Source organism: Suncus etruscus, chromosome 6, assembly GCF_024139225.1.
Source record: "Suncus etruscus isolate mSunEtr1 chromosome 6, mSunEtr1.pri.cur, whole genome shotgun sequence".
Classification (NCBI taxonomy): Eukaryota; Metazoa; Chordata; class Mammalia; order Eulipotyphla; family Soricidae; genus Suncus; species Suncus etruscus.
In genome coordinates this window covers 117752365-117779382 of record NC_064853.1, presented here as the reverse complement: position 1 = coordinate 117779382, position 27018 = coordinate 117752365, and the positions used below count along the sequence as shown (strand labels likewise).

General features: G+C 50.5%; 1 protein-coding gene across 2 annotated transcripts; it reads left to right on the top strand.

Annotated features, from left to right (window-relative positions):
• The first annotated feature begins 435 nt into the window (after window positions 1-435).
• SLC34A1 (solute carrier family 34 member 1) lies at window positions 436-25984 on the top strand. 2 transcript variants are annotated; one of them, XM_049775718.1, is made up of 14 exons: window positions 436-544; window positions 649-798; window positions 885-1013; window positions 1087-1230; window positions 3199-3310; window positions 4727-4922; window positions 5010-5105; window positions 9707-9721; window positions 13768-13788; window positions 19999-20026; window positions 20171-20338; window positions 21258-21374; window positions 21483-21607; window positions 25475-25984. In XM_049775718.1, exons 1-14 carry the CDS (start codon window positions 436-438, stop codon window positions 25982-25984), a joined length of 1920 nt encoding a protein of 639 aa, XP_049631675.1. The 2 variants fall into 2 exon arrangements, with proteins under 2 accessions (XP_049631675.1, XP_049631674.1); XM_049775717.1 differs by lacking the exons at window positions 9707-9721; window positions 13768-13788 and having other exon boundaries at window positions 19957-20026.
• The last annotated feature ends 1034 nt before the right edge of the window (window positions 25985-27018 follow it).

The following is a 27018-nucleotide window of genomic DNA, read 5'->3' as shown; positions in this document are numbered from 1 at the left end:
TGGCCCTGCCATCCCATATGGTCCCAAGTACCCTGTCCTAACTCCCCCCCCCCAAAAGAAGAAAGATTTGTTTAGTTTTTGGTCCACACACAATGATGCTTAGGGCAATGCTTAGGGGATCATATAGGATGCTGGCCATATGGCTACTTGGTATGCTAATGATTGAACTCAAATTGTCCCTTGCAAGGCAAATACCCTCCCTGCTGTACTATCACTCTGGCCCCTGAGATTCCCTTGTAAAGGAAACCCTAGAATTTGTGAACAATTCACCACTCTGGGTGTGCCTGGAGCAGAGGGTGCTCTACTAGCTATAAGTGGGGGCACTCTGGGTGTTGGGATACAGCAATCTGGGGGCATTGGGGGTTGTATTATTCCCATGTACATTCATCAGGGTTATGTGGTCCCTTCCACAGAGTCCCTACACTTGCCCCCAAGATGATACCCTATGGAGAGAGGTTAGGGGGCCCGGCTGTTTCCCCTCTCCCTGTCCGTGGCGGGCACATGATGCATGGGAAGGCCTTTGCCTATGTTCCAAGCCCACAGGGTGAGTACATTCTGAAACCTGACCTGTGTGGTCTTTCATATCCCTGGCGGGGGAACCTCTGAAAACTGAGATTCCAGGCCTCTTTACCACAATTGTCCTCTCAGTCCTACACAGGATCTCGGGCACTTCTGCCTATGGCTTCCCCAGTCTGGGCCCTGTGGCCCTGGCTGATCACGGCTGTCCCTTTGGGGAGGTTCTGGAGCGTCATGACCCGATACCAGCCAAGTTGGCCTTGGATGAAGGGCATCAGCCAGGTAGGCCTGGGTGAGGAGTGGGAAGATGTTGGGTGGGGGGTTGACTCCCTGAGCCACTTCTCACAGCCAGATTATCCTGTCTCCAGAGCCTGGGTGGCCCCAGAAGCTGCACAGGGTTGTGGTGAACACCCTCAAGGTCCCTTTGATGCTCGTGTTCCTGTACCTCTTTGTCTGCTCCTTGGACGTGCTCAGTTCTGCCTTCCAGCTAGCAGGAGGTAGGGCAGGGGTGGAGGGACCCAGGTGGGGCTCTGGGGTGGACCTCTGACAACAGTGATGCCTGTTTTGCAGGGAAAGTGGCCGGTGACATCTTTAAGGACAATGCCATCTTGTCCAACCCAGTGGCAGGGCTGGTGGTGGGCATCCTGGTGACCGTGTTGGTCCAGAGCTCCAGCACCTCCACGTCCATCATTGTCAGCATGGTCTCCTCTGGTTGTGAGTGGGGGTCAAGGAGAGAGACAGTGTGGGGGGCCTAGCTTATTAGGGATGGGGGTTGAGAGACTAAACAAACAGCATCGTTCTAGCATCTCCTCCCAAACATGCAGGACTCACTCGGGGTACCCCCAAAAAGCTAAGATGGATGGGGTACAGTTCCAGGAAGGCTCACCTCCACCTTGCCACACTCATATCATTAGTCCAGGAAATGGTCAGAAAAGGAGGCACAGTCTGGAGAATCCGCCCTGGCCTTCAATTCCCCACTGGGAATCCCATCCACCTAGAATGGGCTCACATTGGGGTGTGGGGAGAATGGACACACCTGGTAGTGCTTAGGGCTTACTCCTGGCTCTTTACTCAGGCTTGGGGAACTATTTGGGGTGCTGGGATTCAAACCTAGGTTGGCCAAGAACAAAGCAAGCACACTTCATACTGTACTATCTACCTAGCCCCCACCCTCATCCTCTCTTTTTGTTTTCGTTTGTGGGCCACATCCAGAGGGACTCAGGGGTTACTGCTGGCTCTGCGCTCAATAATCACTCCTGGCAGGATCAGGGGGACCATATGGGATGCTGGTGATCAAGCCCAGGTTGGCCATGTGGAAGGCAAACCCTTTACCTGCAAAGCTATTGCTTTATTCCCCAAACTTCGGGGTTTTTGTTTTTGTTTTTGTTTCTTTTTTGGTTTTTGGGTCATACCCAGTGGCGCTCAGGGGTTACTCCTGGTTCTATGCTCAGAAATTGCTCCTGGCAGGCTCGGGGGGACCATATGGATGCCAGGATTCAAACCACCATCCTTCTGCATGTGAGGCAAATGCCCTACCTCCATGCTATCTCTCTGGTCCCCAAACTTCAGATTTGTAACTGGCCAAGAATTCACGTTCTTCTTTTTTTGTTTGTTTGTTTGTTTGTTTGTTTTTGGCCACACCCGGCAGTGCTCAGGGATTACTCATGGTTGTCTGCTCAGAAATAGCTCCTGGGAGGCACGGGGGACCATATGGGACACCGGGATTCGAACCAACCACTGTTGGTCGTGGATCGGCTGCTTTGCAAGGCAAACGCCGCTGGAATTCACGTTCTTAAGTCTACGGTGTTCAGAGGCCTTTTTTGGGGGGAGTCACACCCAGCAGCGCTCAGAGGTTATTCCTGACTCTGTGCTCAGAAATCACTCCTGGCATGCTCGGGGGACCCTATGGGATGCCGGGAATCAAACCACCATCCCTTCTGGATCAGTCGCGTGTAAGGTCAATGCCCTACCGCCGTGAAGGTTCAAAGGGTGGGAGCCCCGTTCCAGCCCGTTAACCATCAAGTCTGTGTGCACTAAGTACAAGCTGGCATTTGCAGAGTATACTTACCATGTATAGAAAGACATGGCAACTGTACACACACTTTTTCTTTTTGAGCCACAGTCTGCAGTGCTCAGGACTTACTCCCGGCTCTGCACTCAGAAATGACTCCTGGAGGCGCGCATGGGGCTGCACCTGGGAGCTGGCTCCGTGCAAGGCAAGGGTAGGCAAGCCCTACCGCTGTATGCCTATTCCGGCTCCCCACACCTTTTCTCTTTGTGTTGTTTTTGAGTCATACCCTGAGGCTCGGGTTCACTGCAAGCAGTCGTTTCAGGGGAACTCTGGGGGGCCCGCGTTGGAACAGGGAGGAGGAGGAGGAAACTCCGGAATGCAAAAGCTTTCGCTCCTGCCCTCTGAGTGCCTTCCCGTTTGCGGTTTGGTTTGTTGTTTTGTTTGGGGTCCACACCCCGCTGTGCTCAGGGCTTACTCCTGGCTGTGCAATCTGGGTCCACTTCCGGGGGGACTCGGGGGACCCTGTTAGGCACCGGGGATCTAAACTCCCGCACTGCACGGTCGCTCGGGCGCGCCCGAAAACACGGCTGGGACTCCAGGCTCGCGGGGAGGGCTGGGCCGCCTTGTCGCAGTGACACCACTCCCGGGGTGTGCCCCGTCTCCCCCGCCAGTGCTGGAGGTGAGCTCCGCCATCCCCATCATCATGGGCTCCAACATCGGCACGTCCGTCACCAACACCATCGTGGCGCTCATGCAGGCGGGCGACCGGACGGACTTCCGGCGGTGAGGGCAGGGCCGGTCGGGAGGCGCCGCGAGTGGGCGGGGCGGTGTTGGAGCGTGGGGGTAGGGCGCATGCGGGGTGTGGTTCGGGGGCGTGGCTTAAGGCGGGTGCCATGAGGGCGTGGCCGAGCATGGGCGGGGACTGGAGGGACAGGGTTTAGGTCGGAACGGGGCGTCGTGCCGAGGGCGTGGCTTTTGTGTTTGGGCGTGGCTTGAGGCGTGGCCTGGGTCTAGGCGGAGTGAAGTGCTGGGGGCGTGGCTTAGCGCTTATAAGGAGGGATGGGCGGCTATAGGCTGATGCAGCGGATGTGGGCGTGTTTTCGGGGCGGGGCTTTTGTGTGACCTGAGCGCGTGCAGGGGGCGGGACTAAGGCGGGGTGCAGAGAGAAGATACGGTCTAGAGATGTTTTGTTTTTAATTTTTAAAATATTTTTAGTTTTTGGGTCACATCCGACGGCACTCAGGGGTTCCTCCTGGCTCTGCGCTCAGAAATTGCCCCTGGCAGGCTTGGGGGACCGTATGGGTTGCCGGGATTCGAACCACCATCTGTCCTGGATGGGCTGGGTGCAAGGCAAACGCCCTACCGCTGTCCTATCTCTACGGCCCGTTTTTTTTTTTGTTTTTTTTTTTTTTTTTTTTATTAAACTTGATTGATTGATCGATTGGTTTTGGGGCCACACCCGGCAGCGTTCAGGGGCCACACCTGGCTCTGCACTCAGAAATCGCTCCTGGCAGACTCTGGGAACCACAAGGGATGCTGAGAATCAAACTGGGACCCTCCTGGGTGGGCCGCATGCCAGGCAAACGCCCAAACGCCCACCGCTGTGCTATAGCTCTCCAGCCCCTGAGTGATGGCTTTTGGGGCCTTAAAGATGAGGCTTTCAAGATGGCACTATCTTCAGTACAGTGGGAAGGGCACTTGGCCTTGCACAGGGCTAGCCCGGGTTCGATTCTCTGCATCCCGTATGGTCCCCTGAGCACCACCAGGAATGCAGAGCCAGGAGTAACCCATGAGCACCCAAGAACCAAAAAAATAAATAAAAATACAGAGATGGAGACCAGAGATAGCACGGAGATAGAGCATTTGCCTTGCATGCAGAAGGATGGTGGTTCGACTCCCAGCATCCCATACGGTCCCCCGAGCCTGCCAGGAGCAAGTTCTGAGCGTAGAGCCAGGAGTAACCCCTGAGCATTGCCGGGTGTAACCCCCCAAAAAATAAACAAAAAAAATCACTCCTAAAAAAAAGAGATGGTGGTGCAGAGCGGGAGTAGGACTTCGTGAGGGGGATGTCAGAGGATGTCAGATGTGAGACTGGGTGGGCATGAGGGCAGGGTGTAGGGAGGGAGTGAGACTGCTAAGGGCAGTGTCAGTGCCAGCAGAGCCCTACCCAGCCACCAGGCAACCTGGCTTCCTGCCCAGGGCCTTCGCAGGGGCCACGGTGCACGACTGCTTCAACTGGCTGTCGGTCCTCGTCCTGCTGCCCTTGGAGGCTGCTACGGGCTACCTGCACCACATCACCCGCATCGTGGTGGCCTCCTTTAACATTCGAGGTGGCCAAGATGCCCCGGATCTGCTCAAGATCATCACGGAGCCCTTCACGAAGCTCATCATACAGGTTGGGGGTGGACCCCAGGACCCAGGGTGGAGCAGAAAGGTTGGAAGTGCCTCCTTGCCCTCCATCCTAGCCACTTGTTGCCCGCAGCTGGACAAGTCTGTGATCACCAGCATCGCCATAGGTGATGAGTCCCTGAGGAACCACAGTCTCATCAGAATCTGGTGTACCCCGGACAAACCAGAGGTGAGTCCCATTTCTTCAGGCAGCTTGCTGTTGGTGTCATGGTCCCTGCAAAATACTTCAGAAGTGCAGGGGAGATGGCTGAGAGGGCTGGAAGGGATCCTTTGTATGAGAAATATCGAAGTTTCGTGCCTGAGCAAGAGGCCAGTGGGTAAGATGCTTTCCTTGTAGTGGCTGACTGAGGTTCAGTCCCTCACATCATACATGGTCTCCTGAGCCCTAGCAGGAGTGATTCCTGAGCAGAAAGCCAGGAGTAAAATCCGAGCACCACAATGTGCACTCCAAAAGCAAACAAAATAATAACAATAGTAAAATAAAGCCAGGAATACTCCATTGCTGGACTGGGTATTTCCTCCAAAATATCAAAAACAAAAGAACTTGGGGCCAGAGAGATAGCATGGGAGGTAGGGCATTTGCCTTGCATGCAGAAGAATGGTGCTTCGAATCCAGGCATTCCATATGGTTCCGAGCCTGCCAGGAGCGATTTCTTTTTTCTTTTTTTTTTTTTTTTTGGGCCACACCCGGTGACGCTCAGGGGTTACTCCTGGCTATGCGCTCAGAAGTCGCTCCTGGCTTGGGGGACCATATGGGACGCCAGGGGATCGAACCGTGGTCCGTCCTAGGGTAGCGCAGGTAAGGCAGGCACCTTACCTTTAGCGCCACCGCCCGGCCCATGGGAGCGATTTCTGATGTAGAGCCAGGAGTAACTCCTGAGCACTGCCAGGTGTGACCAAAATACCAAAACCAACCAAACAAAACAAAACAACTCTATTTTGTTTGTTTTGGGACCACACCTGGTGACGCTCAGGGGTTACTCCTGCCTCTGCGCTCAGAAATTGCTCCTGGCTTGGGGGACCATATGGGACGCTGGGTGATTGAATCGAGGTTCGACCTAGGTTAGCACTTGCAAGGCAGGTGCTTTACCGCTAGCGCCACTGCTCTGGCCCCAAAATAATTCATTTTTTGAGATCAATATCAAAAATCTAAGAACTTGCCTTTTTTGGTGGGGTAGGGGTCAGTACTCAAGGCTTACCACTGGCTCTTATATCAGGGATCACTATAGGTAGGGCTTTTGGGATCATTTGGGGCACCCAGGATTGAACACAGATGGACCATATGCAAGGCAAGCACCTGAGTCCTGTACCCCTAAAATTCCTGACCCCTAAAATTTACTTCTTTCACTGATTCTGTGACTGTGGTAAACATTGCTGATCCCTCCCAGACTCAAACTAGCTTTCGGCAACCATTACCAATTAATCTGCATCTGGCAGGAATTGGATATAACCCAGTGACAGGGACCTCTGAAACCCCAGACACAGATAATTCTTCCCTTTTTTCCTTTCTGCTCACCCTGGATGTTGTAGGGCCTTTCCCTCAGTGTGGACAGCCTAGCCTTCCACCCTTCCATGTTCCTTTATGGTTCAGTGTAAAATCACTCCATGCACTGTATTTCCAAGTCCAGGAATCAGGGTCACACAGAAACAATCCAGACCAGGCTGAGGGTGAAACACATGTAGTCTGGCAGTCTTTTTTTTTTTGGGGGGGGGGGGTGTTACATCCGGCAGTGCTCAGGGGTCACTCCTGGCTCCAAGCTCAGAAATTGCTCCTGGCAGGCTCGGGGGACCATATGGGATGCCGGGATTCGAACACTGACCTTCTGCACACAAGGCAAACACCCTATCTCCATGCTATCTCTCTGGCTCCATCTGGCAATCCTTTACCCTTGCTGTCTGCCAGAACTGCCGTTTTTATTGAGTACAGAAATCACCCCTGGGTGGGGCAGTAAACCTACCCAATTTACAAGTAAGACAATCTTTGTTTTGGGTGAAACCAAGTTGTAAACAAACAGATACAAAGAAACCAACTAAACTTTGTTTTAGGTAAAATAAGGTGTAACACAACAACTGCCCCTTTTTGTTAAAAAAAATTGAAGGGTACATAAGCCATGTTTTATTCTTCTCTTCTAGAGGCAAGAACACCAGATCAGAATTTGCAAAAGTGGTTATTTTGCATAGACACATAAAATTTGGCTGTAATAGCATCAAATTTTAAACTGTATACATCATTCTCAAAACAGTCAGCCTTTTCATATCTTTTCACATCTCACAACACTTTTCATAGACTTCTCTGAACATAAACATTAGGACCTTTCTGCAGATACACTTAATTAGAAAATCCTTAAGCATTCTTACACTGATCACTGTAACACAAGTCTAGAACATCTCAGTTCCTTTTCATAAACCTTCATTAAACAAAAAATCACAAGAACATTTCCATAAATATATACAATTTGAAAATAAGTTTGCTGGGACCGAGAGATAGCATGGAGGTAAGGTGTTTGCCTTGCATGCAGAAGGTTGGTGGTTCGAATCCCGGCATCCCATATGGCCCCCTATGCCAGCCAGGGGCGATTTCTGAGCATAGAACCAGGAGTAACCCCTGAGCGCTGCTGGGTGTGACCCAAAAACCAAAAGAAAAAAAGAAAAAAAAAAGATTCTATAGTATCCAAGTTCCTTTTCCATTGACTTCTGTGGACAAAGAGATTAGAACATTTTTGCAGACATAATTTGAGAATAAATTGCTACATAAGATAGACACTAAAACATCATAGCAATTGAGAAACATCTACTAGGATAACTGGAACTTTCACAACTCTAACATGCATTTCCCCATAATTGTGCAAACAAATATTAAGGATTTTTTTTTTTGGGTCACACCCGGCAGTGCTCAGGGGTTACTCCTGGCTCTATGCTCAGAAATCGCCCCGGCAGGCTCGGGGGACCATATGGGATGCCGGGATTCGAACCACTGTCCTTCTGCATGAAAGGCAAACGCCTTACCTCCATGCTATCTTTCCGGCCCCTGCAAACAAATATTAAAGTACACAAGTTAGATACAAAATTTTCTGTTTGGGGCCGGAGAGATAGCACAGCAGCGTTTGCCTTCCAAGTAGCTGACCCAGAACCTAAGGTGGTTAATTCAAATTTTGGCGTCCCATATGATCCCCAGTGCCTGCCAGGAGCTATTTCTGAGCAGACAGCAGGAGTAACCCCTGAGCACCGCCGGGAGTGGCCCCCCCAAAAAAACAAACAAGCAAACAAAAATTTTCTGTTTGTAATGGGGCTTAGAACAAAACAAGATCCATACAGATAAAACACAATTTAACCAACAATATAGTGACCAATGAAAATAGGGTCAAGAGATTAGTTTAGGAGAAAGTTAAATTTTTGGAGGTAACCCAGGTTCAGGAAGTTCTAAAAGCAGCTTCTCCTTTGTTGATCTTGGATCCTCCATCTTCTCCATCTTCACCTTTGTGTTAGGCTCCTGGGGTTTCCTTGATAAGTTGCTGCAGATCTGGGGGCCATGGTCCTGGAAAAAGGCTCCTTTGGTAGAGGAAAGATAGAAGACGGTGGCATCTGGGATGCAACCCAAAGTTTTCAACTCTTTCTTCTTCACTACCTGCTTCTGTCTCACTTGAGGGGCCCTCTGCCACCATAGGTGGTGGGCCAGCTGAGTGAGGCCAGGAATTAATCCACAGAACCTATGTAGATTGGGGGCATATCTGCTGTCTTTCACTGGCATTCCACCAGGTCTGGATACATTAGCAGTTTTTGGTCCCCTCTCTCCTTAAACAACATCAAACTCCACAGTCTCCCCATCTCCAACACTACACAGAAACTCCCTGGGATTGTTTCTCTGAATAGCTGTCCAGTGAACAAAGACATCTTGGGTGTCATTTCTGTTGATAAATCCATAACCATTCCAGACACTGAACCATTTGACAGTGCTCAGGGCTTGGATTTCCAGCACTGGCTTGTCTACCTGACTCAGTGTATGGGGTGTGAGGGTATCTCTGGTTGAGCTGTTTTCAGACTCTGAGTCTGCAGAGATGGTAACTGGCTGATCATTCTTGGGAGATGGAATCTCTCTGGTTTAGTGTCAGTAGTAAGTGATAAATTATCAGCCTCGGGAAGGCCTTTAGAAATTCATCATCACTGGGAAGGCACTATTCCCCTCTTGTGGAATGTGTGCAGGAGAATCTATCTATAGGGAGCCTGACACATACAATCCAGAGTAAGAAATGCAGGTAGATGGACCAGAGCAACATAAAGCCATTAAGAATAGGAGCTGTTAACCGATGTTTCAGTGACAGGTACAGCACATTCAGTCCAGTTCAAGGGGACTGTCATGGTGATAATCCACCAAAGGGTCAAGTCATAATTAGCACTCACCATCGCTGAGGCCTTCTTCTTGGGTCCAGGGTTCAAGTCATCCCTGTTCAGGCACCAATTGTAAAATCACCCCACGTGCTGTATCTCCAGCCCCAGGTGAATAGGTCTGAATCAGGGTTGCACAAGAAATAATCCAGGGCCCAGAGAGATAGCATAGCGGCGTTTGCCTTGCAAGCAGCCGATCCAGGACCTAAGGTGGTTGGTTCGAATCCCGGTGTCCCATCTGGTCCCCCATGCCTGCCAGGAGCTATTTCTGAGCAGACAGCCAGGAGTAACCCCTGAGCACCGCCAGGTGTGGCTCAAAAACCAAAAAAAGAAAATAATAATAATAATTCAGACCAGGCTGAGGGTAAAACAAGTGTAGTCTGGCAGTCTTCTACTAGTATGGCCCTTGCTGCCTGCCAGAACTGCCATTTTTATTGAGTACAAAGATCACCCCAGGGTGGGGCAGTAAATCCACCCAGATTTACAAATAAGACAATCTTTGTTTTGGGTGAAACCAAGTTGTAAACAAACAGATACAAATAACCAGGGATAAACTTTGTTTTAGGTAAAATAAAGTGTAACCCAACAGTTCAGCCCTGTCTTGTTTAGCCTCCAGGCTGCTGAACCTCAGAAAGCCTCACCACAGGTCTAGTGCTGGCTTTGTGACACTCCAATGCACCCTCAGCCTCTCCCCATCTCTCTCTAGGGCCTAGGCCCTCTCTGCTTCACCAGCCAACCTGGAGGAGAAGACCACTTACTTGGACCTTCACAAAACAGAAACCAGAAACTCCAGCTGACACATAACCTGAGCAGTGGCAGCTGCTCCCAGTTCTCCTAGAAAGCCCCCTTTTTATCTTTTTTTTGGGGAAAGTGGGGGGCTTTGGGCCTTACCCAGTGGCACTCAGAGTTACTCCTGGCTCTGTGCTCAGAAATTGCCCCTGGCAGGCTTGGGGGTGGGTGGGGGCATATGGGATACTGGTAATTGAACCCAGGTCTGTCCCAAGTCTGCTGCATGCAAGGCAAAGGCTTTATCGACCACTGTGCTATCGCTTCGGCCCCAGAAAGCCCCTTTTATTATTATTTTGTTTTTTAATTTGTTTAAATTTGAAGGCCACATTTAGATGTACTCAGGCTTCCTCTTGGCTCTGCAATCAAGTATCACTCCTGGCAGGGTTCAGGGACCCTATAGGGAGGTGGGGATCAAAGCTGATCCACTACATGCAGACCTATGCATTTCCCGTTGTACTATTTTCTCAAACCCTCTTTATTAGTTATTTCTTGTTTTTTTTTTTGGGGGGGGCCACACCCAGGTGCTCAGGGGTTACTCCTGGCTGTCTGCTCAGAAATAGCTCCTGGCAGGCACGGGGGACCATATGGGACGCCGGGATTTGAACCAACCACCTTAGGTTCTGGGTCCGCTGCTTGCAAGGCAAACGCCACTGTGCTATCTCTCCGACCCCTATTATTTATTTCATAATTAATTTTTTAAATTAATTTTTTATTTTGGTGCCACATCCAGCAGTTCTCAGGGCTTCTCCTGGATCTGCACTCATATCATTCCTGATGGCGTTCAGGGAAACATATGGTGTGCTGGAGATTGAATTCTGCTTGGCTATATGCAAAGCCAGTTGCTCTCCCTGCTGTACTGCCACTCCAGTCCATAATTTTTTTGTTTTTGGGCCACACCTGGCAACTCTCAGGGATTACTCCTAGCTCTGCACTCGGAAAACACTCCTGGAGCAAGAGAAATAGCATAGAGGTAGGGCATTTGCCTTGCATGCAGAAGGAAGGTGGTTCGAATCCCAGCATTCCATATGGTCCCCAGAGCCTTCCAGGAGTGATTTCTGAGCGCTGCTGGGTGTGAGCCAAAAACAAAACGAAACAAACAAAAAAAGAAAACACTAAAAAAAAATTAAAAAAAAAAAAAAAGAAAACACTTTTGGCAGGCTCGGGGGACCATATGGGATTTCTGGAATTGAACTAGGGTCCAACTTGTGTTGGCTGCATGCAAGGCAAATGCCCTATGGCTGTGCTATCTCTCTGGCCCGAGCCCATAATTTTTATTTTATTTGAAGCCTCCTAAGCAGTGCTCAGGGGACTCGGGGGCACTTCCTTTGGGCCAGATGTTTCTAGGCTCAGACTAGCAGGGCTCTATACAGGGGTCTTCAAACTATGGCCCGTGGGCCACATATTATATTTATTCCCATTTTGTTTCTTCTAAATAAGATATATGCAGTGTGCATAGAAATTTGTTCATAATTTTTGTTTTTACTATAATCTGGCCCTCCAACAGTCTGAAGGACAGTGAACTGGCCCCCTGCAACTTGAGCTCAGTGGTGTTTGGTATCTCCCACAGCCAAAATTGGTGGTCCTGAAGGAATGGTGCCAGGGACTGAATTCCAGAAACTGAACTGAGGATCTTACACAGGCATGTGCGCTGACACCCTGAGTTGCCTCCTGAGTCCCAAACCTTGCCAAGCGCCCCTTTCTTATTTATGTATTTATTTGTTTGTTTGCTTGTTTGGTTCTTGGGCCATACCTGGTGGTGCTCAGGAGTTACTCCTGGCTCTGTGCTCAAGAATAACTCAGTGGTGTTGAGGGACCATATGGGATTCTTGGGATTGATCCTGGGTAGACTGTATGCAAAGCAAATGCCCTACTCACTGTACTATCACTCTGGCCCTCAGGGAATTATTCTTGAATACAGAGCCAGGAAGAGCCTTTGAGCCAAGCCAACTATGGCCAAATGGTCCCCTTCCAAAAAAAGAGTAGCATGGGAGTCTGAGAGTAGTATAGTGGTAGGGGTTCTTGCCTGACATACAGCTGACCCATATTTAACCCTCCCCAAACTTTATATTGTCCCCCAAACACTGCCAGGAGTCATTACTGAGCATAAAGCCTGAGCAACACTGAGGGTATCCCAAAACCAAACTAACAAAAAACTTGCATAAAACTGGATCCAGTCTTGCCTAAATTAGTCTCCAAAGAGCCAAGGAGAAGACTGGGAATTCAAGATTCTTCAAAAGGAAAAAGGGGGGCCCGGAGAGATAGCACAGTGGCATTTGCCTTGCAAGCAGCCGATCCAGGACCAAAGGTGGATGGTTCGAATCCAGGGGTCCCATATGGTCCCCTGTGCCTGCCAGGAGCTATTTCTGAGCAGAGAGCCAGGAGTAACCCCTGAGCAATGCCGGTGTGGCCCAAAAACCAAAAAAAACAAAACAAAACAAAACAAAAGGAAAAAGGGGAAAGAAAAACAGGCCAGGGGCCCAGTGGCAAACCACTTGCTTTGAAGATAGGAGGCCAAGAAGTTCGATCCCTGACCCTCTGCATTGCTGCCCGTATGCCCAATATCATCTCTACAGTGCTGTGGTTTGTAGCCTCTGGATTCTGCTGGTTGGGCCCACAACAAAATGTCTTCTGCCTCTTGGGCAGGTGTGTGCCCCCCAGAAAACATGTCAGCCCCAATGTGGGAAAGCAGCAGGATTCAAGTGTAGTTAGGAGGGAGTAAGTGTGATCACCAGGCCTGGCAGCAGAAGAATAGGAGGGGGTGGCTGGAGGGATAGTACAGTGGAGAGGGCACTTGTCTTGCACTTGGCCAGTCCAGGTTCAATATTCAGCACCCCAGATGGTCTCCTGAGCACTGCTAGATGTGATTCATGGATGCAGAACCAGGAGTAACTTCTGATGTGGCCCCTAGAAAAACAAAGAACGGGGGGGGGGGGGGGGAAGCACAGAACAGGAAGGAAGGAAGGAAGGAAGGAAGGAAGGAAGGAAGGAAGGAAGGAAGGAAGGAAGGAAGGAAAAATCTAGGGCAATAGTACAGTGGGTAGAGTATTTGCCTTGCATGCAGTCAAACCAGCGTCAGTCCTGAGAACTGTATATGGTCCCTGAATCCTCCAGGAGTGATCACTGAGCATAGGGTCAGGAGTAAGTCCAGAGGTGAGCTGTGTGTTTCCTCAAAACCAAAACAAATGGGGGGAAAGTGAAGAAAAAGGAAACTAGGGGTAGTACAGTGTCCTGGTGGAATCACATTACTTTCGGTGAGGTGCCCACCAACAAACACTTCAGCCAATCTGGGAGGTGGTTCCATGAGAGGGTCGGTGGAAGTGTGTGCTGCCAAAGACACATCTTTTAAACACTTGTAAGCTAAGAGGCAAAAATGATCTTTTGCCTGGGGCCAGAGAGAGAGTACAGCAGGTTAGACATTTGCCTTGCCATTGCATGCAACAGAGCATCCCAATTGGTCCCTAGAGCCTGCCAGGAGTGATTGCTGAGTGCAGAGGCAGGAGTAACCCTGAGCACAGTAAGTCCGAGAAAAGGATCATCTACCCATGGCACAGGTGAAAAAATCGAGGCTTACCCGAGGGTTATGGGGACGAAAACAAAATGAAAATCCTGGAGGAATCCAGAACCCACAGCCCTGCCTGGAAGCCACTAGGGGGCAGCAGTCACGCCAAGACGCTTTTGGGGCGGAAGACACAGCCCGAAGCAGTTCCTGTCTTAGCCACCAGATAGCGCACTGGCGCCCCCGCTTTCAGAAACACAGTTAGGTCTTAGGGGGACGGATGTGGAGGCCAGAGACGTCTGTGGAGGCTTGCTTCATCATCGCTCCTCAGTCTGGGTTGTGGTTCTGCGGACGTTCCAGATTCACTGTTCCTGCAGTCCTCATCACCTGCTGCCCTAGACGTCATACTCCAGGGGTGGGGTGGGGGAAGCAAAGCCCCTCACTACTAAGCATGACTCCGGACTGTCTGGCTTCCCATCCTTGGGCTCACATGCATGCAGCACGCACGATGCCCTAGGGCACACAGGAAGGCTCATCCCAGGGCTGGAGCTATAGTACAGCAGGGAGAGTGCTTGCCTTGCATGCAGCCAACCCAGGTTCAATCTTCAGCATCCCATATACTTCCCCAAGCATTGCCAGGAGCGATTTCTTCCTTCTCCTCCCTCCTCCTCCTCCCTTCTCCTCCTCTTTCTCCTTCTCTCTTCCTTTTTCTTTCATCTTCCTTTTTCTTCTTCCTTCTTTCTTCTTTCTCCTCCTCCTCCTTCCTCCTCCTCCTCCCCTGAGCATCAGCAGAGGTGGCCCCCAACCCAAAAAGATAAAAAAGGAAGGCCCATCTCATTCTGGAGGCCCAGTTCTGTATGTGTATGTGGGGCTTACTTCCTGCTCAGTGCTTGGAGATCACTTTTAGTGGTGGTTAGTGGATCATATGTTCACAATAACCCAATCCTGGGGCCACAGCAATAGGACCAGGTGAAGTCTTTTGTCTTACAAACAACTGACCTGGCTTGATTTCCAGCACTCTATACTAGGAGTAATCCCTGAGCATAGAGCCAGGAGGAAGCCCTGAGCACAGATAGGTTGATTCCCAAACTAAACAAAAATAAACTGGGTCCTTCTGCATGCAAAACCTACATTTAATCTGTTGATCTCTCTCTCTCTCTCTCTCTCTCTCTCTCTCTCTCTCTCTCTCTCTCTCTCTCTCTCTCTCTCACCCTCACTGCCCTAGTTCCTTGTTTTAGTGGAAAGTGAAAAGTCTGGGGATGTGCCTTTTCCTGTTCCTTTCAGGATTGTTGCCCATCTTTGCTGCCCTCTCACAGAACCCCACAAACCTAAGAAGTAAGGCTCCCAAACCCCAGAGGTCTTAGCCTTCTGTTTTATTCTGGACTTTCATATCCTGCCAGCCCTGGGCGGGACCTTCCATTTTACTCTTCTTAAAATGAGGTCCCTACCCACAGAAATGCCTTGGGCCATAGTTTCATAGGCTGTCACTTACTGAAGGGTTCAGAGGACTGAGGGGTGCCAGGGATCAAACCTAGTTGACCCCATAGAAGGCAAGTAACTTAACTATCTTCCCATCTCTCCAGCACTGTTTCCTCTAGTTGAAAGGAGGGCAGGGGGCTGGCCATATCTGTCAATGCTCAGGAGATACTCCTGGCTCCAGTCAGGAATCACTCCAGGTGGTATTTGGGTGGTCAGGGGACTATATGGGATTCTGGAGATCAAACCTGTTGGCCACAAATGCCCTACCTCTAGTCCCCCCCACCCCAAACCTGAGATTCTGGCCCAGACCTTGGGGGACTCCTGAACTGGCTCTGTGCAGGCCAGATGAGACACCCAAACATTGTCCCTCTCACAGGAGTCCATGTCGGTGAAATAGAGCCCAGAGTGAGGGTCGAAATGATGACTCCACTGATTAAGACACAGTGTTCCTATGTCTCCTGAACATACCAGGAGCAACCGTCCCTGCTGAGATTCGAGCCAGGAGTAAGCCCCATACACTGCCAAAGGTGGCACCTACCCAAACCCAACCCAACCCGATTGAAAATTAGATGTAACCAAGTGTTCTGAGGCCTATCAATCATTGTATCCAGGGCTGGATTGATAGCATAGCAGTTGGGCGGTTTGCCTTGCACGTGGCCAACCCCGGACAGACTCCAGTTCAATTCCCAGAATCCCATATGGTCCCCCTAGCCTGCCAGGAGCGATTTCTGAGCGCCGCCGAGTGACCCAAAAATCAAAAAAGTTTTCATTTTATTCAACGACATAATTTAGAATCAAAGCTTAAGATGCTGCTGAAATCAAAGGGCAAGGAGCCCTCCTGAGGCTGGAGGAAGGTGAGGTCCTTAGGGAATGGGTGCTGGTCAGTTTCTGGGAGAGACAGATTGTGGCGGCCAGGGAGAAGTTTATTTTACTTGTGTTTTGTTTAGGGCCCAAACCCAAGGTTCTCATGAACTATTCCGGGCTCTGTGATCTGGAGTGCCCACTAGTGGTCACGTTTGATACTGCCGCATACACGGCAATACCCTATTCTTATGCTTAATTTCTTTCCAGCAGCAGCTACATAAAGTTTAGCTTTGCACTGGGAAGAGTTGGCTCTTTCTGGAACCCAGATTTTTTTCTCGGAGGTACCTTCTACCCCGACAAGCTCTTCCACCACCTTCTTTTCCCGTAAGTGATCGCAAGAGTCCTGGGATGGGGTTGGAGGAGGTAAAATAAGTACTTGCTTTTTTTTTTTTTTTAATTAAAAAATGTATGGGGCCGGAGAGATAGCATGAAGGTAAGGCGTTTACCTTGCATGCAGAAGTTGGTGGTTCGAATCCCAGCATGCCATATGGTTCACCAAGCCTGCCAGGAGCAATTTCTGAGCATAGAGCCAGGAGTAACCGCTGAGTGCTGCCGGGTGTGACCCAAAAGCCAAACCAAAACAAAAATTTATTTCAGGGGCCTCAGTGACAGCACAGTGGTAGGGCGTTTGCCTTGCGCGCTACCAACCCAGGACGGACCCTGCTTCGATCCCAAATATTCCATATGGTCCTCCGAGCCTGCCAGGAGCAATTTCTGAGCACAGAGCCAGGAGTCACCCCTGAGCACCGCCGAGTGTGGCACACACACACATACACACACACACACACACACACACACACATCTAGGCTAGAGCAATAATAGTACAGCAGGAGACACAGATTTGATTCCTGACATCCCATATGCTCCCCTGAGCTCTGCCAGAAAAAATTCCTGAGAGCAAAGCCAGCAGTGAACTCTGAGCACTGTATGGTGTTGACAACCCCTCCTCCCATTTGTTCTGGGTCAGAGAGAACTAGCACAGGGAGATAAGGCACCTACCTCAACTAAGCCAACCCTGGCAGGTTCCCCCCACCCCTGTACTGCCAGGAGTGATCCTTGAAGCACAGAGCCAGGACACTGCAGAATGGTGACCTCAAAAGAAATTTCATTTCTTCTCTTACTTTCCTACTTCCTTCTTTCTTCCTTCCTTCCTTCCTTTCTTTCTTCTTTTTTCTTTCTTTTTTTCTTTTTTATTTCTTCTTTCTTTCTTCCTTTCTTTCTTTTTCTTTCTTTCTTTCTTTCTTTTTTCTTTTTCTTTCTCTCTCCCCCTCCTTTTTTCCCCCTCCCTTCTTTCTTTCTTCTTTCTTCCTTCCTTTTTCTTCTTTCTTTCTTTTTCTTCCTTCCTTCCTTTCTTCCTTCCTTCCTTCCTTCCTTCCTCCTTCCTTCCTTCCTTCCTTCCTTCCTTCCTTCCTTCCTTCCTTCCTTCCTTCCTTTCTCTTTCTTTCTTTCTTTCTTTCTTTCTTTCTTTCTTTCTTTCTTTCTTTCTTTCTTTCTTTCTTTTCTCTCTCTTTCTTTCTTTCTTTCTTTCTTTCTTTCTTTCTTTCTTTCTTTCTTTTTTCTTCTTTCTTCTTTCTCTTACTTTCTCTTTTCTTTCTTTCCTTTTTTTTTTTGTTTAGGGACCATAGCTGGCAGTACCCAGAGCTTACTCTTAGCTCTGTGTTCAGGAATCACTAAGGTCGTGTTTAGGGACCATTGCAGTGCCATAATTCAAACTCAAGTCAGATAAATGCTAGGCAGTGCCTTTCTTTTTACACAATCTCTCAGGCCCAAATATTTCTTTTTTTCTATGGTAAAAAAAGTATTTGGAATTAGTCCTGGACTACTTAGCTGATCCTAATATTTTAAAAATAATTTCTTGGGGCCGGAGCAGTGGCGCAAGTGGCAGGGCCTTTGCCTTGCACACGCAAACATAGGACAGACCTCGGTTCGGTCCTCCAGCATCCCATATAGTCCCCTAAGCCAGGTGCAGTCTCTGAGCACATAGCCAGGAGTAACCCCTGAGCGTCATCGGGTGTGGCCCAAAAAGCAAAATAATAATCATAATAATTTATTTTTGGGGGGGTTTGGGCCACACCCAGCAGCACTGAGGGGTTACTCCTGGCTCTGTGCACAGAAATTGCTCCTGGCAGGCACGGGGGACCAAATGGGATGCCGGGATTCAAACCCCCATTGGTCCTGGGTCAGCTGCTTGCAAGGCAAACACTCTACTGCTGTGCTATCTTTCCAATCTTAATAATAATTTCTTGGGGCTGGAGTGATGGTGCAAGCAGTAGGGCATTTGCCTTGCATGCAGCTGACCCAGGACGGACCCTGTTTCCCCAGCATCCCATAAGGTCCTCCAAGCCAGGAGCTATTTCTGAGTGCATAGCCAGGAGTAACCCCTGAGCATCACAGGTTGTGGCCCAAAAACCAAAATAATAATAATAATAATAATAATAATAATAATAATTTCTTCATTTAAGCACTGTGGTTACAAAAATGTTCATAGTTGGGTTTCAGTCATCAAATGTATACCCCCCTTCACCAGTATTTCTTTCCCACCACCAATACCCCCCCATCTCCTTCCTCCCCCACCCCTTGCCTGTTATTGAGACAGGCATTCTGTTTCTCTCACTCATTGCCATTATCATGATAGTTGTCAGAGTAGTTATTTCTCTAGCTGCACTCACTATTCTTTATGGTAAGCTTCATATCATGGACTGTTCCTTCCGGCCCTCATCTGTATTGTCTCTGGTTAAAAAGACTATACTGCCTTTTATTTTTCTTAAATCCCACAGATGAGTGAGACTATTATGTGTCTGTCTCTCTCCCTATAACTAATTTCACTCATAATAGTCTCCATGTCCATACTTGTGTAAGCAAATTTCATGACTTCATTTTTCCTAACAGCTGCATAGTATTTCATTGTGCAGATGTACCCAGTTTCTTTAGCCACTATTTGTTGTCGGGCACTCATCCTAATTTTTTTGGGAGAGAGCTATAACCAGCTCTGTTTAAGACATAGTTCTGGATCTTTGCTCAGAGATCACCATATCAGCTTTTGGGGGCCATATGGTCCCAGAGATCAAACCCAGATTGGCCACATGCAAGGCAAATGCCCTCTGCACTGCACTATCTGTTTTACTTATTTATTGGTTTGGGGGCCACACTCAGCAGTGCTCAGGACTTTTTCCTGGGATGAGGGAGACTTAGTTTGACTGGATTTAGGTTTCGGTGTGACACCAGTTGCCTATAAGACAAGCACTCTCCCCACTATACTATCAATCTGGCCCTAGATGGGGAGATTTTTATCAGATTCCTGTGGTGGTTTCCCTTGACAAGTGAGGGCTAAGTCACTGCAAGCTGAGAGGCTGAGTTAAGTAGCTCTGGAACTAGCACCTTCCCCACCAACACAGACACACCTGCAGTCTGGACCTGACACTTGGGTGACCTGACCAGCTCTGGGTTCTCTGCATTTGAGGGTGGGCAGTTGATTTGCAAACCAGCTTTGATTTGCAGCACCATGAACAATCCCCTCAAGCAACAATAGGGGTCGCATCTGGGCCCTGAGCCAGCTTTAGCTTCTGGTTTACTATCCAAGTGCCTTGGGGTTAGAGAGTTAGTACAGTGGGTATGGTGTTGGCCATGCAGGTGGCAGACCCAGGTTCCATCCCTAGTACCCCATATGATCCCCTGAGCCCCACAGGAGTGTTGCCTGAGCACAGAACCAGGAGTAAATCCTGAGCACTGCTGAGTTGGCATAAAAACAGTGGGTAAGGCATTTACCTTGCATGCAGCCAATTCAGGTTCAATCCCTGGAATTCCCCCCCTCCAGGAGTGATCCCTGAGTGCAGAGCCAGGAGTAACTCCTGAGCACCCCTGGGTGGGGCCCAAACCCCTTCCTCCCCAAAAAGACCTTCTATGTCCTGAAAGCAAGAATGTCACCTCATCACCCATCTCCCCCCAACTCTACTTGGTCACTGAACAACCAACTTGGTCCTAAACCTGCCATATTAACCTCTTCCCCCAGGCTCCTATGCTTGTGTCCCAGGCTGTGGCCAACTCCAGCCAGACTCTGGGAAACACTACCATGGAGAAATGTGAGTGTCCAGCCTTCCTCTGGCCACAGTGGTTTCAGCCACCCTCTCCCAGCTCTTGGAGAGTTTTGTGCTGGAGCCCCTTGGGGAGGCAAAAGTGGGTGGTTATGGCATGGATCTATTCTCAGGTGCTCTCGACCCCTGCAGGCCACCACATCTTTGTGGACACAGGGCTGCCTGACCTGGCCGTGGGGCTGATCCTGCTGGCCGGCTCCCTGGTGCTGCTTTGTACCTGCCTCATTCTCCTGGTCAAGATGCTCAATTCCCTGCTCAAGGGTCAGGTGGCTAAGGTCATCCAAAAGGTCATCAACACCGGTGAGCCCCGGGAGTGGGGGGCGTGTCTTCCAGTCCCCGCAGATCCCACACAGGTCTGGAGAACCCTGAAGAAAATCTCTCCGTCATTTTTGAAGGAGGCTCCCCCACACCTGCGCAGAGCTTCCTCCTGGTTCTGGGCTCAGGATCATTCCTGGCGGGGCTCAGAGTACCCTATGGGATTCCGGGAGTTGAAAGCAAGTCAGTAGTGTGCAAGGCAAGTGCCCTACCTACTGTACTATGGCTCTCTGGCTCAGAGGCTGGACTTTCTGGGGGCTCCCCAGCAATGTTCAGGAATGTGGGAGCCACTCTTGGCAATAGAGGACAGGGCTGAAGGTATTTGTTTTCAACACAGCCCACCTTAGTTCTATTCCTAGTATCCTCACGGTCCTCTGAGAACTACTGGGAGTGGAGCCCTGAGTACAATGCTCAGAGGAGTCCTCAAGCATTGCCAGATGTGGCCCAACCTCTCCCCACTTGCCTCTTATATACTTGGCCTGGCCATAAGGTCCTGATTATTTGGCAGTATGGGACCAGGTGATTCTGGCGATGGAACTGGATATCTCCACATGCAAAACATGTGTGTCCCACCTTTTGGGCTATCTTACTACCCCCTTATTTATTTTTTGTTTGGGGACCACACCCCACGGTCCTCAGGCTTTACTCTTGGCTTTGCATGCAGGAATCACTGTTTGTCAGGCCTAGGGAACCATTATGCACCCTATACACTGTACTTGTACACCAATCCCTTTACTTTTTATCTTGAGCTTTTTTTTTGGGGGGGGGCTACCTGGCCTCAGCAAAGGCAATAGATCATTCCATACCTCTTCCCTGAGGAATGTAGCCCTACTTCTCCCAATCCAACTCCCATTTCTGGTGCCTTCTGCCTGCACATCCCCTCTCCCTGTATCCCCACTGTCAGACTTCCCTGCTCCCTTCACTTGGGCCACTGGTTACTTTGCCATGGTTGTGGGTGCCAGCATGACCTTCGTGGTGCAAAGCAGCTCCGTGTTCACCTCAGCCATCACCCCTCTCATTGGTGAGTCTCTAGCAGCAGGTTGGGGGTGAAGGAAAAGTGAGGGAACTGGAGATGTAGGGGTGACTGGCTGATCATTGCTTCTTCCCCCATTTCTGCTCACCCCCTCAGGCCTGGGTGTGATCAGTATCGAACGAGCCTACCCGCTCACCCTGGGCTCCAACATCGGCACCACCACCACCGCCATCCTGGCAGCCCTGGCCAGCCCCAAGGAGAAGCTGTCCAGTGCCTTCCAGGTGTGCCTACACCTTTGGGGAAGTTTGGGGACTCCCCAGCATGCAGGAGTCACTCCTGGCAACACCTGGGCCAGAGGGTACAGGGTAGAGGGTATTTGGTTTTAGTTTTTGGGCCACACCTGGCAGCACTTGGGTCACTTCTGACAGCACCCAGGCACTCAGGGATCATTCCTGGTGGGTTCAGGGGACCGTATAGAATGCCAGGGATTGGATCCAGGTCAGCCACATGCAAGGTAAATGCCCTACCTGCTCTGGCTCTGAGGGCTCATAAATTCTTTTGTTGTTTGTTTTTTGGGCCACACCCAGCAATGCCACTCAGGAGTTACTACACTCAAAATTAATTTATGCACTCAGAAATTACTCCTGGCAGGCTTGGGAGACCATATGGGATGTCAGGGTGGGCCCAGTGCAAGACAAATGCCCTACCCATTATGCTATCGTTCTAACCCCAGGGCCCATAACTTCTTTTTTTTTTTTTTTTTTGGTTTTTGGGTCACACCCGGCAGTGCTCAGGAGTTACTCCTGGCTCTATGCTCAGAAATCGCCTCTGGCAGGCACAGGGGACCATATGGGATGCTGGGATTTGAACCACCATCCTTCAGCATGAAAGGCAAATGCCTTACCTCAGTGCTATCTCTCCGGCCCCAAGAGCCCATAACTTTTTTTTTTGTTTCTTTGGGCCACACCCGTTTGATGCTCAGGGGTTACTCCTGGCTAAGTACTCAGAAATCGCCCCTGGCTTGGGGGAACCATATGGGATGCCGGGGGAATCGAACCACGGTCCTTCCTTGGCTAGCGCTTGCAAGGCTTACCTCTAGCGCCACCTCTCCGGCCCTGAGCCAATAACTTTTAACTCTTCCTAAATATTTACAGTTGTCTTTTTTTTTTTTTTTTTGGTGGTGGGTGAGCAGAGAGATCACAGCTGACCCTGCTCAGGAGTTACTCCTGTCAGTGCACTCAGGAATAACTCCTGGTGGTGATGAGGGGTTCTGGAGGTCAAACTCAGGTCAGCCATAGCCATGGCAAGGCAAGCTCCTTATAATATCTCTTCTGCCCATACAATTGTCTCTTGATATCCAGAAGGGATATCAATTAAAGGACCATTCACACATTCACATATGTGAATACCAGAATCTGAGTCCCCTTAAAATCCTCTCGATTCATCAAATTTAACTGTGGGGCTGATTCGACCCCACAGATAGAACATCCAATCCGAGGACTGGAAAGATGCTCAGAGTGCTGAATGTATGCTTTGCATAAAGAAAGTTTGATCAGATTGCAGGAAAGAACCCCCTAGCATAGGCCTGTGAGTAGTCCCTGGGCATCACCAGATGTGGCCCCAAACAAAGAAGAGTTGAGTGCAAGAACTCATGCTGTGGAGGTGGGGCATTTACCTTGCATGCAGAATGATGGTGGTTTGAATCCGCTCATCCCATATGTTCCCCCAAGCCTGCCAGGAGTGATTACTGAACGTAGAGCCAGGAGTAATTCCTGAGCGCTGCCGGGTGTGACCCAAAAACAAAACAAAAAACAAAACCAAAACAAAACAAAAAACTAAGAACTCATGTTGTTCAAGGCCCAGCTATTCAATAGTTACCTTCTTTTTTGTTTGTTTGTTTTGGAGTTAGCAGTGCTCATGGATTACTCCTGGCTTGCACTCAAAAATAACTCCTGGCAGGCTCAGGGGACCATATGGGATGTCAGGGATTGAATCTGGGTTTATCCTGGGTCACCACAGTGCAAGGCAAATGCTCTACTGCTGTGCTTTCTGGCCCCTATTTATTTTTATTTTATTTTTAAACTTTATTTATTTGTTGATTGTTTTTTGGGCCACACCCAGCAGCTCTCAGGGGTTACTCCTGGCTCTGCACTTGGAAATCACTCGTGGCAGGCCGAGGGACCTGGGATGCCGGGAATCAAACCAGTCCCTCCCAGGTCAGCCACATGCAAGGCAAAAGCTCTACCGCTATGCTATCTCTTGTCCCCCATTTATTTTTATTTTTCCTTTGGCATTTTGGGCCACACCCAGGGGCTACTCCTTGCTCTGCACTCAGAAATTGGTCCTGGCAGGCTCGGGGAACCATATGGGATGTCATAAATTGAACCTGGGTCCATCTTGGGTAGGCTGTGTGCAAGGCAAATGCCCTACCACTGTGCTATCTCTCCAGCCCCTAGTTAGCTTCTGATTGCTAGAAATTTCTCACTGTTTCAGGCTCCTATAAACCATGCAGACAAAGAAAGCTTGGGGTCACTTGGTGAAGGAGAGGGGTCATCAGCTGTGATTTAAGTGGGGCTTAAGTGCCACTTGTAGGGATTACGTCCTGTGTTTCATTTTTGGCAAAAGCATGCCTCTCTTCCAGATTTTGTGTGCCCACCCCAACCTTGTTAAAAAGATCTTAGTGTTCAACAAGATAACATTAGTATGATCATCACAGCAGGGCAGAACAGATAATACAGTGGGTAGAGCTCAGCTCACCCAGATTTGATCTTGTACACCACACAGTCCACTGAGCCAGCCAGCAGCAATCCCTGAGTGCAGAACCCTGAGCACCACAGAATGGTGCAAAGTTTATAATCACAGCAATAAAGGAAATCAAGTGGGATTTGCACTCTGAGGACAGGCGCATTATAAGAGGGGTCCTGGCCCTCTCAAGTATCAAGGGTGAGCAGACCAGTGGCAGTAGAAGCAAAGGAGTATTTGATAAACCTAGATGACCATCGGGTGATTCCTGCCCAAGGATTGCTGACCAATCAAGAAACTAGGGGCCGGAGAGATAGCATGGAGGTAAGGCATTTGCCTTGCATGCAGAAGAATGGTAGTTCGAATCCCGGCATCCCATATGGTCCCCCGAGCCTGCCAGGAGTGATTTCTGAACGTAGAGCCAGGAGTAACCACTGAGCGCTGCTGAGTGTGACCCAAAACCCAAAAATAAATAAATAAATAAATAAATAAAAATCAGGAAACTAGAGTGCTGACCAAACATGAGGCAGCTAACCGATGAGCTATCAATGAAATATCAGAGACAGAGAGATAGTGCAGCGAGTAAAGCATTCGCCTTGCAAAAGATGGCTCCAGTTCAAGCTCAGGCACCCATAGTAATTCCGAGCCAGGATTAAGACCTGAGCATCACTGTGTAGCCCAAAAAGTCCAAAAGTGTGTGTGTGTGGGGAATTTGTAGGGGAATTTCTGAACAAGGGACCAATGTGGGAAACAATATAGGGATCGTGGCTGTTCACCAGCTGGTTACAGGCAACTCAGTGCGGCCCTGGCTCAAAGAGCTCGCTAGTGTGTAGAACTCTTACCCTCCATGTAGGGGACGTCCCCTGGGTTCCATCCCCGCATACCGCATGATCACCCCAACCCGCCAGGAGTGGTACCTGAGTTCAGAGCCAGGAATAAGCGCTGATCAGAGTGGGAGAGGCAAAAGACAGGCCAGAGGGATGCATTTCTGGCGGGAGCCCAAGGCCTCCTCCCATCACGGCGTGATTTCTGCCACGCTCAGCCTGCCTCGCTGAGGGGAGCATCTCCCAAGCGAAGACAGGAAAGAAAGAAATGGCATGGAGGTAGGGCATTTGCCTTGCATGCAGAACGACAGTGGTTCGAATCCCGGCATCCCGTATGGTCCCCCGAGCCTGCAAGGAACGATTTCTGAGCTTAAAGCCAGGAGTGACCCCTGAGCGCTGCCGGGTGTGACCCCAAAACAAACAAACAAACAAAAAGAAAGTGTCGCACGGTTGTGAGCCAAGAGACCCTCGACCCTCGCCGGGCCTGCCACGCTGTGCCCCGGCTGCGCGCCCGGGGCAGGGCGACGAGGCCTGGGCTCTGCGGCTGGCCGAGTCCACCCAGCCCCTCTTCCTCCCCCGCAGATCGCCCTCTGCCACTTCTTCTTCAACATCTCGGGCATCCTGCTGTGGTACCCGCTGCCCTGCCTGCGCCTGCCCATCCGCATGGCCAAAGCGCTGGGCAAGCGCACGGCCAAGTACCGCTGGTTCGCCGTCCTTTACCTGCTCCTGTGCTTCCTGCTGCTGCCCTCGCTGGTGTTCGGCCTCTCCATGGCGGGCTGGCGGGCCATGGTGGGCGTGGGCGCCCCCTTCGCAGCGCTGCTGGCCTTCGTGGCCCTGGTCAGCTGCCTGCAGAGCCGCGACCCCGGGCGCCTGCCCAAGTGGCTGCAGACCTGGGACTTCCTGCCCCGCTGGATGCACTCCTTGCAGCCCCTGGACCGCCTCATCACCCGCGCCACCCTCTGCTGCGCGCGGCCCGAGCCCCGCTCGCCTCCGCGGCCCGCCAGGGTCTTCCTGGAGGAGCTGCCCCCCGCCACCCCCTCCCCGCGCCTGGCGCTGCCCGCTCGGCACAGCGCCGGTGCCACGCGCCTCTAGCCAGCCCCGGTGGCGGGGAGGAAGGCAGAGGAGGGACGACGGCACCGGCTGGCCAAGGCCCGGCCTCCGGAGGCGGGTCCGCGAGGTCTGGGGCTGTGCGTGCCCACTTGGGAGAGCTTGTGTGCAAGTGCGGGTGCTGCGGGGAGCAACCCCAGTGTGGCAGGGAGGATCAGCGCTCCCCGGGCCGGACTTTCTGTCTTAGCACCAGCCGGAGTCTTGAAGCACACACCTGCTGAATTCCAGGGTCTGTGTGAATGACTTGCTGGAGTTTGCACATGTTTTGATGTGGGTGCCTGTGCCACAGGTATGACCCGCTGCCTTCCCTCCTCCCTCCTAGTCTCCACGGTCACCCGAGTTTTCTTCATCACTGCTTCACACACACACACACACACCCTTTCCTACGCTGCCTGATGACAAATAAAAAGAATGACACGCATACCATTACCTGTTCGTCTCGCTCTCCGTTGAAGCAGGAAGAAGACATTCAGACTTGGGATTTGGCAGTGCCACACCCCCACTACACACACACACACACATCATGCCACCATGCCACAGAGAGCTTTGCTGGAAAAGCAGCCTGCTCAGCTCTCAAGGATCCAGACTGCAAACTCACTCCAACAATACATCTGGTCCACTTGCCTTGCATGTGGGTGATGGGGGGTCGAAATTCACATTTTATGATCCCTTGAGTCCTGCCAAGAGTGATTCCTGAGTGCAGAGCCAGGAGTAACTAACCCTGAGCCCTGATGGATGTGGAAGAGAAAGCAAAAGAATAGAAAAGGAAGTAAGGGGGCCGGGCGGTGGCGCCAGAGGTAAGGTGTCTGCCTTGCCTGCGCTAGCCTTGAATGGACCGCGGTTCTATCTGAGCACTGCCGGGTGTGGTCTAAAAACCCACCAACCAACCTAAGCCCCAAACCCAGTCGTCAAGCCTTCAGCTTCACAGTAAGCTGCTCCAAGCACTCCAGCTCCTGCGGCTTCGCTCCAAGAGGCGGCACCTCCTACTTGGGGTTCACTTTATTCGGGGTGCGTGGCTG